Source organism: Trachypithecus francoisi, unplaced genomic scaffold (genome assembly GCF_009764315.1).
Source record: "Trachypithecus francoisi isolate TF-2019V2 unplaced genomic scaffold, Tfra_2.0 Lachesis_group4, whole genome shotgun sequence".
Classification (NCBI taxonomy): domain Eukaryota; kingdom Metazoa; phylum Chordata; class Mammalia; order Primates; family Cercopithecidae; genus Trachypithecus; species Trachypithecus francoisi.
Genome location: NW_022681469.1, coordinates 25,025,490 through 25,046,681, shown reverse-complemented (window position 1 = coordinate 25,046,681; position 21,192 = coordinate 25,025,490). Strand labels below are relative to the sequence as shown.

Sequence of the window (21,192 nt, the reverse complement as noted above, 5' to 3'; positions counted from 1 at the left end):
CAGTTTTGTTTTAATAGCCACCTTAAATGGTGACAAATGAGTTTTTTCTGACTTTCTCTCTTCGTTGATTTTTCAGTATGTGTAATCACCTGTAATAATTTATTCTTTCTGATGCACTAATCATCAGCTTTGGCCAGAGGGACTCACAGAGCTGGATTCTAGATTTTGAAGTATCATAAACTATCTATATATTTAATGTCTTTGAGAGGCCCTTTAATATTTGTTATGGTTCTTTTTTAAGCCAGAGAATTAGACTAGATAACAACGTTTGCTTTCAGCTCTAGAATTAGGATCGTGAGCTCTGCTACCGAATACTGCCCTGCCTCTGTCCAGCTGCAGAACACCCTCAGCCTGTCTGTCATTCAGGCCTTTCACAAGCTGGCTCCCCCATCCATTCAACCCTTTCTCCAGATTCCTTGACAGAAATTCCCTCCTCCAGCCACACTTGTCTCCTAACTGCTACACATGACCAGCTCATCCTTTATCCCCAGCCTTTACTTACACCTTTTCCCTTGCCTGAATACCCTGCCTCTGCCTCTGTAAGTATCCAAACTTCCCCATACTCCAGATCCCAGTTCAGGCTCCCCCACCTTTTTATTCCTGTTCCCTTACCTTGTCTTTTATACTCATTTCCCTCTTCTCTTGGAATATCACTGTTTCCTGTTCTAATTGATGTTTTCTGGAGTAGATTATCATCACCCCTGAAAAAAAAAGGCCATGCTTTTTACCAAGAACATTGCTAGGCCCAGTAGAAGTACAGTATCTGCTAATGTCATTGTTACATTTCTATATCTTTTCTAACATGTAGCACCTTCCGTTTTGCTGAATAACAGCCTTAAGGTGCTTTTGAAGTGTGCATGGGTGTTTGTGTGTGTGTGTTTGTGTTGCGGAAGGAGGGTGTTAGGGATATTTCTTATAAATGCTAATACTTTCCTATTCATCGATCTGTTTCTACCCATATGTAATGGAACCCATTGCATATCAAGAGGTATTGACAACTTACCCGTAGAGTTGCATTGATTTGAAATACATAAGTCAACAATTACTGCCTTATTATGTAATATTAGCTAGGGAAAGAAAGATGGCCCCTGGGTTCATACGGTCTAATTAAGCACAACTGTTGTAGACTTTTTCTCCCTTTCCTGCTGTTATGTTTTGTTTTGTGTTGAATATGAAATCACAGACCCCCAGATAAGCCTCATAAAGAGACAGCTGTGCTTATAAGATTATGTTCGTCACAGATTTTATTCAACCATAAATGATTTCTACCCAAAATGTTAAAAATATATATTATTGATAATTTATATCATATACATTTTCCATGTTTTTATTGGCAAATAAATTTAATAAGAATAGCTTATGTGAATTCTAAAGGCATATAGTTTTATTGATTGTCTAAAATTTGACCTCATATTTTTTGTGTAAGCCTATTTCTAAATTCTGCCTCGTTAGCCTGACAAAAGAACTTCAGAGTTTATTATGTAAGTATATTCATCTTTTCTGAACAGTGAAACTTTTTGAAATTATCTTCTGTACTTGAAGTGGCTCATCTAGTGATTAGTGTCATCAGATTGAATTATTTATATTTTCTTGCTGGAAATGAGTGATATTCCAAATGTTCAAGTACTCTGTCTGTGTATGTATGTATGTATGTCGTAAAAGGACATTCATGACTTGGCTTCTGACTGCCTCTCTGAGCCCTCCCACCTGACCATGCATACATAACCCCCCCCAATCCCCACTCCCCTACACACCACCTTCACCCCAGCCATGAACAACCACTTATAGTTCCCTGAATCCCATGCTGTTTCATGTTCATACTGCTCCATCTTCTTGAAGTGCTCTTTTTCCATCTTTGTTCATTCTACAAATCTCAATTATTTATCTTGCAGGAGTCAGTTCAGTTGTACACTCCTCTTTCTCACCTCTCTCTCCCTGCCTTTCACCCCAGTCCAATTAACTCTTCCTCTGTGCCTCTACTGTACAATATGCAGATGCCCATCAGCACCTAGGACATTTTATTGTCCTTATTTGTGAACTTATTTTCTTTCTTTTTTTATCTTCATCAGGAATTTCTTGTTTATTTATTTATTTATTTATTCTTATACTTTAAGTTCTAGGGTACATATGCACAACATGCAGGTTTGTTACATATGTATACATGGGTTGGTTTGCTGCACCCATTAACTCATCATTGACATTAGGTATTTTTTTTAATGCTATCCCTCTCCCATACCCCTACCCCACGACAGGCCCCAGTGTGTGATGTTCCCCGCCCTGTGTCCAAGTGTTCTCATTGTGTGAACTTACTTTCTTAATCCTGCTAGTATCTAAGATTGTTGGAGGGCAAGAATCTTGTCTGGCTTTGTATCTCCTGCAGTTAGGCTAGTGTTTGGCATAGAGAAGGTACTTACTTATTTATCTATTTAATCAATTAGCTAAGTTCTCTGCTGTTTCCCCAAACAACTTCCCATCCTCTCCAGAACAGTTTTCATCTGGTAGTCAGTAGCAGTGTTGCCAACAATACTTCTATGTGTTCACATTTTTAAAATATATCATAAGTAAAAACTATTGTATTGGAATACCAGTATACCTAAGGATTGTATTCTCAAAGGTTTTTGAAGAGGTACCTATTTGTAACAATGGTTGTAAATAAATTGTTTAAAATTGAGGCTTAACATGCATTCATGTAACCACCAACCAGATGCCTTTCCCAGTCAATATCCTCCCCACCCTGCTCTAAAAACAAATAACCACTATTCTGATTTGTCTCACCCTATATTAGCTATGCCGGATCCTGACCGTCACATAAATGAGATCAAACAGTATATATCTTTTTGTGACTGGCTACTTTCATTCGGCATTATGTCTGTGATATTTTTCCATGTGAATTCTTATGTTAACTACTAGTTGCTCTTTTTCATTGCTCTGTAGCATCTCATTGTATGAATATGTCACAGTTTTATTTATCTGCTCTACTGTTGATGGACATTTGGGTTATTTCCAGACTTGGCCTTGAACATAAAGTTTTATTTGAGAACCAAACTACAGAGCATAGCATTAGACCTGCTTTTTGTCCTTTCTCTGCCTTCTATTTTTTTTTTTTTTTTTTTTTTTTTTTTTTTTTTTTTTTTTGAGGCGGAGTCTCGCTCTGTCGCCCGGACTGGAGTGCAGTGGCCAGATCTCAGCTCACTGCAAGCTCCGCCTCCCGGGTTTACGCCATTCTCCTGCCTCAGCCTCCCAAGTAGCTGGGACTACAGGCGCCCGCCACCTCGCCCGGCTAGTTTTTTGTATTTTTAGTAGAGACGGGGTTTCACCGTGTTAGCCAGGATGGTCTCGATCTCCTGACCTCGTGATCCACCCGTCTCGGCCTCCCAAAGTGCTGGGATTACAGGCTTGAGCCACCGCGCCCGGCCTCTCTGCCTTCTAATAGGCAACGAATTGATCTTAATATAGGATGTACTTAACTTTACTCATTCAGTTAAGAAAGATTTATTGAGTACCTGTTGTGTGCCAGGTCCTGAATAAGTGTCCCTCCCTTCTGGAATCTCACAGACCACTGGGGAAGGCAGACCCTAAACAAGCCATTACAAGTGTGTTAAGTGTTGTAACAAAGACATAGAAGGTGTTCTAGGTGTTTATAACAGGAAAACCTAATCTGGTATGAGGGTTAGGGAGAATCTTCCCACAGAAAGGATATGTTAGCTGAGACCCGAAAGAGAAACAAAAGTACTGTCAGGAGACAAGGAACAGCATTGCTGGAAGGTACAAGGTCCGGAAATGGTAATGAAGAATTGAAAGAAGCCCCATGTAGCTGAATCATAGAGAGGAAAGTAGAAAATGGTAGGAGGTGGGGCTGGAAGGGTAGACAGAAGCCATGTCATGAAGGGCCTTATGAGTTATCTGAGCAACGTGAGTCCTCATCCATTAAAGAGTTTTAATCCCGTGAACAGACATAACTTTAAATTTTTTTCCTTTGATGTTAACCTTACAAATTCTGAAGTGCACAAATCTTAAGCACAAATAATTTTTATATACATTTTTACTAACACAACAGCTATTCCATCAGTATAATGCCAGCACCTAGAATGTCCTCTCCTTCGCAATTAGGACCCTCTCTTAAGGGTAGCCACTATTCTGACTTCTATCACCAGAGGTTACTTTTCCCTGATTTTGAACTACAATAATAATAAAATTGTCCAGTTGCACACCTTTGGGTCAGGCTACTTTGTTTTTTTTTGTTTGTTTGTTTGTTTGTTTTGTTGTTGTTGTTGTTGTTGTTTGTTTTTTGTTGTTTTTTTTCTTTTTTTTTTTTTTTATTATACTTTAAGTTCTAGGGTACATGTGCATGACGTTTATATCATGTATAACTCCCCAATGCAATCCCTCCCTCCTCCCCCCTCCCCATGATAGGCCCTAGTGTGTGATGTTCCCCTTCCCGAATCCAAGTGATCTCATTGTTCAGTTCCCACCTATGAGTGAGAACATGCGGTGTTTGGTTTTCTCTTCTTGTGATAGTTTGCTAAGAATGATGGTTTCCAGCTGCATCCATGTCCCTACAAAGGATGCAAACTCATCCTTTTTTATGGCTGCATAGTATTCCATGGTGTATATGTGCCACATTTTCTTAATCCAGTCTATCACAGATGGACATTTGGGTTGATTCCAAGTCTTTGCTATTGTGAATAGTGCCGCAATAAACATACGTGTGCATGTGTCTTTGTAGTAGAGTAATTTATAATCCTTTGGGTATATACCCAGTAGTGGGATGGCTGGGTCATATGGTACATCTAGTTCTAGATCCTTGAGGAATCGCCATACTGTTTTCCATAATGGTTGAACTAGTTTACAATCCCACCAACAGTGTAAAAGTGTTCCTATTTCTCCACATCCTCTCCAACACCTGTTGTTTCCTGACTTCTTAATGATTGCCATTCTAACTGGTGTGAGATGGTATCTCATTGTGGTTTTGATTTGCATTTCTCTGATGGCGAGTGATGATGAGCATTTTTTCATGTGTCTGTTGGCTGTATGGATGTCTTCTTTTGAGAAATGTCTGTTCATATCCTTTCCCCACTTTTTGATAGGGTTGTTTGTTTTTTTCTTGTATATTTGTTTGAGTTCTTTGTAGATTCTGGATATTAGCCCTTTGTCAGATGAGTAGGTTGCAAAAATTTTTTCCCATTCTGTAGGTTGCCTGTTCACTCTGATGGTAGTTTCTTTAGCTGTGCAAAAGCTCTTTAGTTTAATTAGATCCCATGTGTCAATTTTTGCTTTTGCTGCCGTTGCTTTTGGTGTTTTAGACATGAAGTCCTTGCCCATGCCTATGTCCTGAATGGTACTACCTAGATTTTCTTCTAGGGTTTTTATGGTATTAGGTCTAACATTTAAGTCTCTAATCCATCTTGAATTAATTTTCGTATAAGGGGTAAGGAAAGGATCCAGTTTCAGCTTTCTACTTATGGCTAGCCAATTTTCCCAGCACCATTTATTAAATAGGGAATCCTTTCCCCATTTCTTGTTTCTCTCAGGTTTGTCAAAGATCAGATGGCTGTAGATGTGTGGTATTATTTCTGAGGACTCTGTTCTGTTCCATTGGTCTATATCTCTGTTGTGGTACCAGTACCATGCTGTTTTGGTTACTGTAGCCTTGTAGTATAGTTTGAAGTCAGGTAGCGTGACGCCTCCAGCTTTGTCCTTTTGACTTAGGATTGTCTTGGCAATGCGGGCTCTTTTTTGGTTCCATATGAACTTTAAAGCAGTTTTTTCCAATTCTGTGAAGAAACTGGGTCAGGCTACTTTGACTCAGCCTAAGATCTGCACAGTTCATCCATGTGTTGCCTGTAGCAGTAGCCTGTCTCTTTCATGACTCTGTAGTTTTCCATTGTATGAGTATACCACAATTTATTTGCCCACTTTGCCCACTTTATTGATTGACATGAGAATTGATTTTTTTTTTTTTTTTTGGTTGTTATAAATAAAACGATTAGGCCAGGCACAGTGGCTGATGTCTGTAATACCAGCACTTTGGGAGGCTGGGGTGGGAGGATCATTTGAGGCCAGGAGTTTAAGACCAGCCTGGGCAGCATAGCAAGACTCCATCTCTACCAAAAAAAAGAAATTAGCCTCGTATGATGCCCTCTGCCTGTAGTCCCAGCTACTGGAGAGTGAAGTGGGAGGATCACTTGAGCCCAGGAGCTTCAGATTGCAATAAGCTATGATCACACTACTGAGCTCCAGTCTGACCCCATCTCAGGAAAAAGAAAAAATTAAGCTAGAGCTGCAATAAATAAATAAAATCATTGTGAAGATTTGTGTTCATGTCTTTTGATTGACATGAACACTCATTTCTGTGGGAGGTAGAATTTTCAAAAAGATTACTCTGCGTTCAGGGTGGAGGCTGATTTGGAAGGCACAGAGGTGGCAGTTCCTCAGGCACCAGCTCTTGGATGTATAGCCTTTTGCAAGTCATCTTAGTAAAGAGAGGACACATTCAGAACAGTTTAAACATCACACAAATCAAAGCATAGATTAAAAAATGGAAAGCATATTTCCTTTTGTCTGTATCATTACTGTCGTTTTCATAGTTATTGTCATTTTTTACAGGCAGCTACAGCTTAGAGCTGATAGTAACTGGAAAGACAATATGATATACAAGTTTTAGTGACTTGTCATTGAATATGCCCCAATAAACAAAACCATTATTTGTCATCAAACGTTCGCGAAGCCCTGTTTTCACGATTGCTTCTTGTTGTGCCAAACCCTTGTTAACCTCGATAGGAAACGCATCAGGTTCAAGAGGTCGAAGAAGAGACCCAGAGCCAGCAGAGGAGAGAGGGGGTTTTATTACGGGCTTAATACAGGGGAGAGAGTCCAGTGGGGACGGGCTGGGCAGGAAAACCACAACCACCTACAAACATCATGCAGTTTATAGAGCATTTCCACTTACCACCCTCCCAACCACCTCCACCTGGCAACTTTAATGTAACCCAAAACTCAGGGCCTCAATCCCCACTATGGCTGGTGTTCCATGAAATCAGCCAGGGCCCTCAGATGTTTATCATAGATAGGGAAGGAATCTCCAGGTTAGCCACTCCCAAATTACCTAGCTCGGAACACACATTCAGGTGCATTGCCACACAGGATCATTCTAAGGAGATGCTTAAATTATTGCTCTCAGGTGTGCTTGCCCTACACTCCGTGTGTGTGTGTGTGTGCGCGCGCGCATGTGCATGCGTGCGCACGCACGTGTGTGATGGTGCTGGAAATGTGTGTCTGAAGTGATAGACATATTTCTCTGACCATACAGAACCTTAGATTCTTAGCAGCATCTCTGATCTGTCCTCTCAGGAAGTAAAACAATACAGATACAGAGACTCTATTCGCCAAACTAAAGTTGTTTTGATGTTGGTTTTGTTTCTGAATTGTGAATTTATTTGTGTCTTAAAACTTTAAAATCAGCACATTTTGAATTGGGAATTTATGTCTTAAAACATTAAAATGTACACATTCAGTTATGTATACATATATAATGAATTGCCATTATAGAAAATAATACAATCAGGTGAAGTTAAGAGTGCTCTTGTGGAAATACCCAAGACTTTCAGCCACAATAAATGTTCAGTCCTTAGAACCATGGAAATTAAGATACAGTGTAGTGGTCGGGCACAGTGACTCATGCCTATAATCCCAGCACTTTGGGAGGCCGAGGCGGTCGGATCATGAGGTCAGGAGATCGAGACCAGCCTGACTAACATGGTGAAACCCCCTCTCTACTACAAATACAAAAATTAGCCAGTTGTGGTGGCACGCGCCTGTAGTCCCAGCTACTTGGGAGGCTGAGGCAGGAGAATCACTTGAACCCGGGAGACGGAGGTTGCAGTGAGCCAAGATCATGCTGCTGCACTCCAGCCTGAGCAACAGAGTGAGACTCGGTCTCAAAAAAAAAAAAAAAAAAAAAAAAAAAAGATACAGTGTAGTAATAAGGAGGCAGTGGTCTCATTTCACCTTACCAAATCAGGCTCTTATCCACTACTACAATTATACTCTAACTCGCTCTTTTCACCCTATTCTGAATGTGTTGTGCATGTGCATTAAATCAATACATGTTTATTGAGCACCTGCAATATGCCAGATACCTTGTGAGGTGTTAGAGGTGTAAAGGTACAGTCACTGATCAACAGGAATTAGCAGTGTAGTGGAAGAGATGGTCAATTGAACCAGTGATTACCATACTCCAATTAGAGCATGGGCCAAAATGCCAGGGTCCTCTGGTGGCACAGAAGGGGCATTTAAATCAGAGAAGGTAATCTCCAAAGATGAGAGTCATGAGCTAGCAATAATATTCCAGACACTAAGATTAGGAGGCACAAAAGCACAAAGGCAAAAAGTAGCCTGGTGCAGGCAAGGAGTCACTAGTAATTTAGTGTGATTGGAGCAAAAGATGGGCATGTTCAGAGGAACTGGAGAGAAGCATAGAGGAAAAAATAGTAATAATAATAATAATTTTAATGGAGAAAAAAACTTTTAAAAAGAGAGAGAGAAGCCTAGAGGGGTAGGCTGGAGGCAGAACTGAAGATGATTGGTGTTCATGAAAGGGCTGAGAAGGAAGGATCGAGAAGTAAGAGGCCTGAACAAGCTCGCCCTGTTCACAGTGGTACTCCTCATGTGTCCTTAAGCATGTCATTGGGCCTTAGGGTCCTGATTAGTATGACCAGAGAATTAGGGAGAGTTGTTCCCAAACTGTGAAACACTGTTCCAGTAGATATGAAAAGATGGACTATGAACAATGGTTTCATTACTTTGATAGTTAAGGGAAGACTGAATACTGCATTGGCCTCTTTAAGACTCCTCATAACTCTAGCATATTAAAGGTTTCTGAAGTCATCCAGTAAAAACACCACTTCAGTTTTCTTTAATTCAGCATTTTCCAAATTATGTGGACTGGGAGCCGATTTTCTGTAACAGGATATTAGTATCATGAGGCAGAGCCCCATTCTGGCAAACAGTAGACTAGTTCTCAAAAGTACAATCATCTTTATTCATTCACTGATTAAATTTTTTTAAGTGCAGAACCAAACAACTGGTTCACTTTATACTTTAGATTACCAGCGTATCCCTGTAATAAACTTTAAGTGTTTATTTTCCACAGCAATATTTTTTTTTATTACATCAACTGTCCTGGGATTTATCATTTCTTTTCTCATTTTTCATGTCATGCATAGACTTTATTACCTGGTAATAAGTTGCAAGAGATGTGAATTGAGTTGTTTCTAAGCAAATATCAATCATTTATGATTTGTTTAATAGAAATTATAATGAAGAAAATCAGGGTTTTGCTTATTATGAAGTCATTATAGTCAACATTAGCAAATCCCAAAATTAATAATGTGTCAGTAAATCATTTGCATTGCTAAAGAGATCAAATAAATAAAAACAGGATTGACCTTGTTAGAAATTTGATATTTTCATCATTTATCTGTCAGAGCCACTGATTTGGAAATTGTTATAAATTCTTGAAAAATGGAAACTTTTTTCCCTGTAAAAATACCCATCATTTGGCAAAATACAGTGTCATTTTTCTTGAAAAGAATGTAGTGATTGATTATCCAGAGGGCTACCATGACAAGGTAAACCAACCAAATAGCTGGAAAATTGTATGTAATCATATAGCATCACAGAGGCTCTGTGTTGAGCACAACCATTAGAATTAAACCATGGCATCTAATCATTCCCTGCTGGTACTTCCTGTTCACCCCCAAAACCTTGACCTCCAGTGGATATGCAGAGGTGTTCGCAGTCATCCCTTCCCCTCCAAATGCTATCAGCACAATTCTAGTCAGCTGAAAGCTCTGCAATAAATACAAACCAAACCTAAACCACCCAAGGAGACTTCAAAATGCAAAGGTGTCTGTGTCTAACATCCCTCACATATATGGCATTTGGAGATTTATTCTGTGTATTAACATTATTAGCCTAGTTTCTTTTATTAATAGTATTGTCCTGAAAATCCTGAGAGATTATAAACAACTGAGAGAAGAGAAGGATGGGAGATGGACAAAAAGAAAAGAGGAATGCTGATCCCTCTTAAGAGGCTGATAATCTATTCAGGAAGACGGAATACACCTGAGATGCCTTGAGAGCCATGACACAGTATTCGTCCAGTATGAAAGCGCCAGTACACAGATTGAATGCATGAGTCGTGGGGGCCAACAGAGTAAAGGAGCAATCCAATTATCCTTGGTTATTAGAGAACTAAATTGAGTCATAAGAAAGGAAAGGGCTACCCAAACCTACCCCAGAGATGGTCATCAATAGCATACTTGGGAGTAGAACCAGGCCCTTTCTCCCAATAGTCAGAGGGACCTCCTCATGCTCGTCTTCCCTGCAATGTTTTAGATTTTAAACAGGCTTTGTTAGGATGGCTGAACTTCAGTCTCCTTTGTTCATTGCTGCCCACATGTTGTAGGATATCTTGTGTTTTGAATCAGGATGAGGATTTTAAATTCTTCCTAGTGTAGGGACGTGTAGCCAAGCAGAATCAATTCCTGTCACTCACACACAAATACAGAGGAATGGGATTATGGATCAGGGTGAAGCTGCAGTGCTTTAATCTTAAAATCAATACAGAAAAGGAAGTTGAACTTGTGGGGATTCTATAGAGACTGTAATTTGACTTCCTATGAGGTTTTGCCTTACAGAATGTAAGTGCTCCTTGCTTTTCACCTTCTGATTATTTTACTGGGGTGGGAAAAATGAGAGGAAGAGGAAAGATGACAAGAAGCTTCTACCACCAAATCCTGAATAAGCATGCAAGTGTAACTCATAATTCAAGCTAATCCCCTACTGTGTTGAGAAGAGCTATACACCTTTGTTTAATCTTTTGATTTTAAGAAAATAATGAGCCAAAACCCTGTACCCCATCATCTGTATTTAAGCATAATGAAAATGCCTTTGATTTCTTCATAGTTCACTGTCAAGACTGGAAAAGTATTTTTTTTAAGCTTATTTTTATGGCTAAGCTTATCATAGCCTATGTAATTTTATATACATATAAAATCAACAAACCAGTTACTGACTGAAGGATTCCAAGCTGCTAAGCATGCGATTAATATTTACCCCAGTGTAATTTTGCTTCTTTTGAAAGAGGCATGAACTAATGGTTTAAACAACTAAGTCTTTTCTTAATCAAATATTTAGAATTTGTTGACTATGTGTCTTTTTCAGATATAACACTGATTTACTATACAATGCTGTCGGCGTCTAGCTTTAAGATGGGCTTTCTTTTCCTTTCGGATAGTTTTTTAATTCAGTTTTAAAATATGTCTGAGTGTGTTTAGACCCTGCGCCTACAGTGGTGACAGCAATATGAAACACTGTAATCTCGTGAGAAAATGCACTGTGGGCAGCAGAACTCTGGTCTGGCTCTGAGGCAGAATGGTATAGTTAGAAGAGCAAAGCCTGGAGCTCCTTCTTTGTTTTCTTCATCTTCCTAAGCTTGTTTCCTCATCTTTAAACTGGGGATGATGATAGGATACACCTGATAGGTATAGGGGTGTTGAGAGAATTAAAGGAAATAAAATATACAAAGTGCTTATCATTGTACTTTGCACTTGTAAGAACCCTATAAATGTTCATGATTATCATGATTATTGTGTGAGTCTCAAGTGAGATAACATATGCTGTGTATGTGAAAACATTCTACAAGCTGTAAAACACAATACAAATGTTAGTTGTTATTCTGAATAGATGGATGGTTTTGAAACTTTTAAAATAAATCATGGAAGGTTTTTTCTTTGTGCTGCCTGTCATAGGTTCCTAATCTCAAAGAGCCTTGGAGTGATAAATCAGGCTCCAGCTGAATATGCATTTTCTGTCTTAAAAGCCAAAGTTATCTTGTGAGTGTCAAGAATTCCATGATATCAACTTGAAAATCCCCATTCTGTGTCCTTCCAGAAAAAACACTTCTCAGGTCTTGGGAAGACCAGCACTGTGTAAGATTCTTATTTGGTTGTTGTTTTGAGTTCATATTTCAAAATGTCACATTCTTCCAGGAAAGCTTAGGTACCTTAAATTATGACATACTTGGAGTTGTCCTTCCTTGTCCTACACATTACTTGACTACAGAAATCTCATATCCTCTCTTTGTTGTTCATTTCCAGAGCACAATCATTGTGGAGAAGACAGTGCAAGACCTCCTGAACCTGATGCATGACTTGAGTGCATATTCAGATCAATTCCTCAACATGGTGTGCGTGAAGCTCCAGGAGTACAAGGACACCTGCACTGCAGCTTACAGGTGTAGCTTCTGTTAGGAGCTAAGCAAAGCAATGTTTGAGCCTGAGGGTGGTTCTGATTGGTGACATTGCCTCAATAGCCTAATTTTCAAAAGGATCATCTCTGAGTTTGTCAAGAGATGAGAACATCCATCATGGAAATAGTCTCCTAGACCTTTGTGTAGTCAGAACAACAGAGAGAATGAAAGTGATGAAGGGACAGAGCCACTAGGACTGCCATTGAGTGGTTCAGATTATGTGTCAGCCTTGATGTTCATGAAAACCTGGAATGATAAGATCATGTTCCTCAAGGAAATTCCAGATCTTGGTTAGTCTATCTTATGGTTAAAAAGATCCTTAAAATAGAGCAATTTGAAACTCTTAATCTTTAATAGTATTTCTTTTTAATTAAAAATATATTCTGGCTGGGCGCGGTGGCTCACACCTATAATCCCAGCACTTTGGGAGGCCGAGATGGGCGGATCACGAGGTCAGGAGATCGAGACCATCCTGGCTAACATGATGAAACCCCGTCTCTACTAAAAATACAAAAAATTAGCCGGGCGTGGTGGCGGGCACCTGTAGTCCTAGCTACTGTGGAGGCTGAGGCAGGAGAATGGTGTGAACCTGGGAGGCAGAGCTTGCAGTGAGCCGAGATCGCGCGCCACTGCACTCCAGCCTGGGCGACAGAGCAAGACTCCATCTCAAAAAAAAAAAAAAAAATATATATATATATATATATATTCTTCCTGACATTTAATTTGTAACATTCCTGCTGTCACAAAAGAACAGTTACCCCTGTTTTCAGCATCAGTAGCAATGAAAAACCATTGTTATGAACTTGAAAACCGTTAGTTATCCCTCTGATTTTCTTCCCTACGTTCAAAAAAATCTCTGGGCTTGTGGAAAAGATCATAGCAACTCTCTAAGAAAGCTTATAATAGGAACAAATTATGGTCTGGTTCACAATACATGAAACGATTAGGGAAGAAAAGAATGTATAATAAAATACTAAATTTTGTGTGCTCTATATTGAAGACTAGATAGGTGAAGTGCACTACGTAATCAGGCGCTGCTTGTGTAATATGGACTTTGAGGGCAGAGGGATCAAAACACAAGAAAGAGAAAGGGTTGTAATCGGGAATGGTTTTACAGGTGAGATATGTGCCGGACTGATGAAATTTACAGAGGTGGAGAGAATACACAAAGGCGGGGATGGAGGAAGCAATGAGACAGTTGCCCACTATTTTACTTTATTTATTATATTTTATTTTTTGAGATGGAGTCTCGTTCTGTCGCCAGGCTGGAGTGCAGTGGCACAATCTCAGCTCACTGCAACCTCTGCCTCCTGGGTTCAAGTAATTCTACTGCCTCAGCCTCCCGAGTAGCTGGGACTACAGGTGTGCACCACCACGTCTGGCTAATTTTTCTGTTTTTAGTAGAGGCAGGCTTTCACCATGTTGGCCAGGCTGGTCTCAAACTCCTAACCTCGTGATCCGCCCACCTTGGCCTCCCAAAGTGCTGGGATTATAGGCCTGAGCCACCGCACCCAACCCAGTTGCCCACTATTTAAAGGAGACAATGAGGAGGAAGTTTGACTGGGACAGAGTTCCTAGGAGAATCTAGCAGGAGATAATGTTGAATAGGAAGATTAAGACCAACTAAAAAAGGGTCATAAAAAATAAGATCCTGAAAATGTAGATGTTGGATAGCAGATAGGGAATCATTATAAGTGAGCAAGGAAGCAATGTTTACAGAAGATTGATTTGGCAGAGGAATACAACATAGATTAATGCTTAACCTTCCTGATTCCAGCAACAAGAATTATCCGCAGTTACATGGACAAATTAAACAACAACCATCTCATTGAGATGCTGTCCCAATAACCTTTTGTGTTCAATAATTATTTATCAAAACTTATATTTAGGTTAAAATCATACATATAATTAACAATTATGTCAATTGATTGTGTACTAAATAATAATTATAATGGTAATTCAAACAAAAGAAGGTTAAAATTTAGTCTTGTGGTAACAGAAACTTTAAAGATTTTGGATTTTAATTTATACAGATGGTCTTTTGTAAAAAACTACAATGGAATAATAAAATAATTTCAAGCATAAAATATATTTTATTAGGATAAATTTCAGTGAGGAAATGAAATAGAAATAATAATTCAAAGAGGAAAAGGAAAAGTGAAAAATATCCAACTGTTAAAGAAGAGCTTGTTCATATGTATTTTAAATGTATAATGGAGAGTATCAAATCCCTGTGGCATTGAGATTCCATTGGATACTTTTTTTAAAATTTTAATTGACAAATAATAATTATGTAATGAGTACAATGCGATGTTCTGATATATGAATACATTATGAAATGATTACATTCAATCCAATTCGTATATCCATTACCTCTCATACTTGTCTTTGTGTGTCTTTGTGCTGCAAACATTTAAAATCTACTCTCAGCATTTTGAAATATATATTATGTTATTATTAATTATAGTCACCATGATGTTCAGTCATTCTCAAAATGCCATTCCTCCTAACTGAAACTTTGTATGGTTTGAGCAACATCTCCCCACCTCACCCCACACCCATCCCGCTCCCCTAGCCCCCAGCCTCCGGCAACCACTGTTCTCCCTCTACTTCTGTGAGTCTTTTTTAGACTTTTTTAGAGTCCCCATATCAGTGAAATCATGCAATATTTGTCTTTCTGTGCCTGGCCATTGGATACATTTAAAATAGTGATTTTTAACATTGTCAGTCTTTAGGATATGCCAAAATTTATGTATTTTGCATCTACTTAAACGCATGCTAAAAAAAATTAAATGTCAACTTAAAAAAGGAAGGAGAATATAGTTTTCCAAAAATTATTTTAAGGGATTCACCAATAACAATTGTAAAAGCCACTATTCTAGGTTAATTGTCTGAGATTGGAATTTCTGGGCCATAGAGTCTTGGATTTTCAGTTTTACAAAACCAAACCCCAAAGTGGTAGTACCAACGTCTCATCTACCAAAAGAGAATTGAATAAAATATTTTAACTATTGAAACTTAGTCCCGGTGCAGTAGCTCACGCTAGTAATCCCAGCACTTTGGGAGGCCGAGGCGGGTGGATCACCTGAGGTCAAGAGTTTGATACCAGCCTGGCCAACATGGTGAAAGCCCATCTCTACCAAAAGTACAAAAATTAGCCAGGTGTGGTGGTACATGCCTATAATCCCAGCTATTCGGGAGGCTGAGGCAGGAGAATCGCTTGAACCCGGGAGGTGGAGGTTGCAGTGAGTCGAGATCGCACCCCTGTACTCTGGACTGGGTCACAAAGTGAGACTCCATCTCAAAAAATAAAAAATAAAAACCTAAATATTAAAAAACTAAAAATTTTAAAAATAATTGCATTTTAATAATATTATACTTTAAATTTATGTTTAACCTCCATTAAATTTAGAGCTTTTTTTTTTTTTAAGTAGGGCATGCCCTCTTTTTCTAGTAAGTTACCTGATTATGGGCACCCAATTACTTTCTCACAAATAATAATGTTGATAAATATTAATTATAGTGGAGACGTTGCATAACCTGACCACGATAAGGTCAAGTTGTCTCTAGAATGCAAATCCCACTGATGGCCATTTATATAGTATTATTGATGTTGTTGTCCTGAAAGACGTGTTGTAAGTTCTTTGTAGCTTGGCACCATATTCATCATGCGTGATTTTTTTTCCAATCATTTATGTTTCTGTCTCTCAAGAGGTCAAGTGGCTAGAAGCCACTGCATCTGCAAAGCAGACTGATCATTGTTGAATAGTTTTCATCTGGAAGTTTTCTCTTAGTTTGAAGTGATACTCTCCTATCCATTGGACATAGTTCTTTTCTCTGAATAATAACTCATCAGTTTAATCCTTTTATGAATGCCCTTCAAATATATGAAGATAGCTATCATAGTCCATTTAGTCTTGCTTTTTCTCCTTAAACTGAACATTCCCAGTTTCTGGCATGCCCTGGTCTACGAACTACCCCAGCCATCTTTCTCCATTACCCATTAGCTTGGCAGTGTCCATCTTAAAAAGGGAGTGCCCCAGACTATGCCCAGTGTTCCAGATGTACTCTTTCTTTTTTTTTTTCTTTTTGAGATAGAGTCTGTTGCCCAAGCTGGAGTGCAGTGGTGCAGTCTTGGCTCACTGCAGCCTCTGCCTTCCGGGTTCAAGTGATTCTCTTGCCTCAGCCTCCTGAGTAGCTGGGACTACAGACGCCAGCCACCATGCCCAACTATCTATCTATCTATCTATCTATCTATAGTAGAAATGGAGTTTCACCATGTTGGCTAGGCTGGTCTCAAATTCCTGGCCTCAAGCAATCCTCCCACTGCCTCGGCTTCCCCACGTGACCAGATGCACTCTGGGTGTTGAGCAGCACCATCACTTTCCTTGTTCAGGACCCAGTGCTGGACACAATGCTTCTTAGTGTGTCCTATCATTGCACTTGTCAGGTATTTACTGAGCATTTACCAAGATGCCGTGTGGGTGTGTGGGGATAAAGAAATGAATCAGTCAAGGTTCTACCTTTCATGTGCTTATATTCTTGGTGAAGAATAGAAAGGGAAATACGGGACAAAGAAATAGCATATATCCACAGCATTAACTCATGACAGAAAATATGGCAGGATAGGTAAAAATGCCTTGCTGTGGGAGGAAGAAATTACGAAGGAGAACAGGGAAGGCTTGGTGAAGGATATGAACTAGACTTTGTGAAGAATAAAGAGGATTTAGACAGAGGCTTGAAGAAGAGCAAGAGTAAGTGATAAATGTCTGGGATGTGGAAAGGAAGGCTTGGGTCAGACTGGAGGATCGCGAATGTCAGACTCAAGGAACTTTGCCTTTTTAAATTAAGTAGCAAGGAGCCACTGAGTGGGTGTTAAGCATGGAGTGCCACGTGGAGACCTGTGCTTTAGGGAAATTTTTCTGAGTTTTGTGTAAGATGGATTTGAAAAGCAAGAGTATAGAGATAGAGGGGAGAGAGACATTAAGTGCCTGAATTAGGGGACAGGGAGGGAAAATGGAGAGGAAGGAACAGATTAAGAGATAATAAAGAGGTAAACTTGATAAGACTTGGCCACTGATTGGCTATAGAAGACATACTGATTGAAATTAGTATTATCTTTTCTATGCTGTATTTGTGGTGATTTCTGTAAAACACAAATTTAGGATCTCACATTTACCCATTAAATTTAATGTTATTTATTTATTTAGAGAGATTCTCACTCTATTGCCCAGGCTAGAGTGCAGTGGCACGATCTCAGCTCACTGCAGCCTCCACCTCCCAGATTCACGCAATTCTCCTGTCTCAGCCTCCTGAGTAGCTGGGATTACAGGCGTGCGCCACCATGCCTGGCTAATTTTTGTAGTTTTAGTAGAGACGGGGTTTCACCATGTTGGCCAGGCTGGTCTCAAACTCCTGACCTCAGGTGATCCACTCACCTCAGCCTCCCAAAGTGCTGGGATTACAGGCATGAGCCACCATGCCTGGCCAAATTTAATGTTATTTTTAAGTCACCATTTCAGCCTATTGAGATATTTTTGAATCTTCATTCTGTCATCAAAAAATCTTAGCTATTCTTGTAAGTTCCATGTCTTCCTTGATTACATAAGCAGTCTTTTTTTTATGCATGTCATTGAAAAAAATGTCCAACAGCTTAGGACTAAGTTGAGAATTTGGGAGCTATACCTCCTGACACTTCCTTGTATGTTGACGTATATATTACTTAGTGCCTCAGGAGTTCATATGTTTTTCTAACTAGGAACCTGGGCTTTAGCTCAAGAGCAGGCCCTACAGCTTCAGTTTAAATGCCAGCTTTTCTACCTACTACTTATATGACCCTGAAAAGCTAGTCAGCCTCTCTGCCTTGATTTCCTCATCTGCAAAAAGGTAATAATAGTCCTTTTCTCAAAGGGTTGTCTCAAAAAATGTCAATCTTTTGTAACCGGTTTTCGCAAAATAATATGCTCCCCCCCAAAATGATTTGCTGCTTTTTTGATAATGATGATAATGGTAATGACAGTAATTGCCTTTACCAGTTCCCATGACAGTTATTCCACATATTTCATAATCTGCCCTGTAAAAGATTGATCAGGTTTCTTGCTGGCATCTTCCCAGCCTGATTCTTTTAATGCAGCCAGCCCTTCCTCATGTCCACCCAAGATGGGCATGCAAACCTGTTATGGACAATACTAGATATTTGTTCAGGAATCCTCCCATCCCTTTACTGTTAGGACCTACTTCTCCCAACTAAACCATTCCTTAAGAACTCTCTTCTTGGGCAGCTTTCAAATTACCTTTAGAAACAAGATCAAGACAACCAAGAGCTGAATTGACCACTGCCCCAAGTCAGTTAGGAAAGGATCATTTGACCTGTTCTTTGTGAGATCCTTCTAGCTTCTAGTGAGTACCACTTTCAAATTATTCATGAACTACTTTTTAATTATCTGTTCAGAATTTTGCCTACAATTCCAAATTCACCCCATTTCTGTAATTTATGTCCCTTTTCTTTTATGAACATCAGGGATTTGCTCCCAGGCACTTTTTCCTGCGTGTCAGGATACCTTCAAAATGTTCAGCCGTGGTTCTGTGATTCCATGCTTTGAATTATTTCGGCACCACAAGATCCTTCCCTAAATTTGTTAAACCTTTCAGGAATTTTTTTGATCTCAATAACCATTAACAAACACAGTGGATCACTGCGTCCTTAAAACAATTCATTCGCTTACTTTCTAGAATTCCATTTATCCAACAAATATTTATTGAGTGCTTGTACGAGAGTTTGTAGATATAACAGTGAACTAAACAGATTAAATATCTGCTTTCATGGAGTTTATGTTCTGTTGTGGATGAGAGAGGGGAGATAGACAATAAATGAATGTAAAACATAAACGTGAAGAATTTTAGGGCCAGGTGCAATGGCTCATGCCTGTAATTCCAGAACTTTGGGAGGCCGAGGTGGGCGGATCACGAGGTCAAGAGATTGAGACCATCTTGGCCAACATGGTGAAACCCCATCTCTACTAAAAATGCAAAAAAAATTAGCTGGGCATGGTGACACACACCTGTAGTCCCAACTACTCAGGAGGCTGAGGCAGGAGAATCTCTTGAACCTGGGAGATGGAGGTTGCAGTGAACCGAGATTGCGCCACTGCACTCCAGCCTGGTGACAGAGTGAGACTCTGTCTCAAAAAACAAAACAAAACAAAAAAAGAATTTTCGAAGATAGTGAGTACTGTGGAAAAAAGAAATGGTGTAAAGTAGATAGACTCAGGAGTGTGGGAGGAGCAGGTTGTTGTAGTTTTAAATAGGATGCCCCAGGGAGGCTCTGTCGCGTTGAGCTTAGAGGAAAGGCTCCAAGGGGTTGAAAGAGTTTGACCAGCCATATGGGAAGAGTGCACTGGCACAGGCAAAGGCCAGGGGGCAGGGTTCTCTGGGACACTTTTAAGGAATAGCAGGGAGGCCAGCATGGTTGGAGTAAAGTGAACAAAAGGAGGAAGGGTATTAGAGGATCATCAAGGGGGAATGGAGGGCCTGGTAGGCCACTCTAGGGATGCTGAGTTCTACTGTTAGTGAAATGGGAAGCCATTACAAGGATTGTGCGTAGGAGCAGCATGATCTTACATGTGTTTTAAAATTTAAGTATTGAAAATAGGCTTTAGGGTAACAAGGATGGAAGCAATGAGACCAACTAAAGGCTGGAGTGGTAACCCAGGTGAGAAATGAGGACTCTTTGCACTGTTGGTAGCAGCAGAGATGGAGGGAACTGAGTGAACTCTGAATGTATTTGAAGAACCAGCCAGCTGAATTCCCTGCCAGATTGAAGATAGGGTGTGAGTTAAAGAAAGGTGTCAAAAATAACCCTCAGGGTTTTATATTTGAGCAATGAAAAGATGGATGGAGTTGCCAGCTATTGTGACGGAGGATGCTGCAGGTCTGGGCAAGCCGATCAGGGCTTAAATTTCGAGTGTCTCTTAGCCACGTGGGGGACGGAGTTGGACATATGCATCAAAATAGGAGAGGTCTGGCCTGGAGATAGATATTTGGCAGCCATCGACATATAAATAGTATAGCTAAATGGAATTTAAAACTATGGGACTAGATGAAATCTTCACAGGAGGGAGTATACTCATGGCAAAGAAGAGGACCATGGACTTCATGAGGCAAAGAAGAGGACCGTGGACTTTATGAATTTTGCAAGATGAGGAGAAATCATCAAAGGACATTGACAAGCAGCAGCCAGTGAAGGAGGAGGAAAATCTAGAAAATGTAGTGTTGTAGTGTTGCCAGCATTAGAGCTCAGCATGGACTAAGTGATAAATGTGAATGTTTTTGTGGAGTAGCAGGGATGAAAACTGGACAGGCATGGCCTTAAACAAACTAAGAGTAGAGGAAGGGTAAATAGAGGCAAAACTTTCACACTGAGTTTTGCTGCAAAGGGGTATGGAGAAATGGCATAGTGGCTGGAGAAGTGAGGTCACAGGAAGGTTTTTTTGTTTTATGTGTTTTTTAAATAGAAGAAATAAGTACATATTTGTATTTGAAGACGTGGACTTGGGAAGAAGGGAAAGTTGGTGATGTAAGAGAGAAAGGAGAAAATCCTGAAATTATGTTTTTGGCCAGGGAAGTAAGGGTGGAGGAGGGGTGCGCAACTGGAGTGATTGGTTTAAGCGGGAACATGGATAGTTTTGCCCATGCTGTCTGTCTGTTCTACAGGAATTGAGTTATTTCTCTGTCATTCGTATTTTACTGCTTTGTCCAAACAGCAGAACTCTGTCTCCCTTGGACTACTACTTCTGGAACATGGCCATTGCTTTTGGGTTTTGACATATTCTGGTCGTCAGGAGCATTTTGATTCCTTCCCGTAAGAAACTCTACTGCTG

At 39.8% G+C, this 21,192-nt stretch overlaps 1 protein-coding gene across 4 annotated transcripts in view; it reads left to right on the top strand.

Annotated features, from left to right (window-relative positions):
- The window catches only part of EXOC4 (exocyst complex component 4), an 823,024-nt gene that overhangs the window by 638,978 nt on the left and 162,854 nt on the right, over nt 1-21,192 (top strand). For all 4 annotated transcript variants that reach the window (XM_033193639.1, XM_033193641.1, XM_033193640.1 and 1 more), the window contains exon 12: nt 12,162-12,298. In XM_033193639.1, coding sequence (XP_033049530.1) covers nt 12,162-12,298 — 137 coding nt within the window. The remainder of the gene's footprint in view (nt 1-12,161; nt 12,299-21,192) is intronic.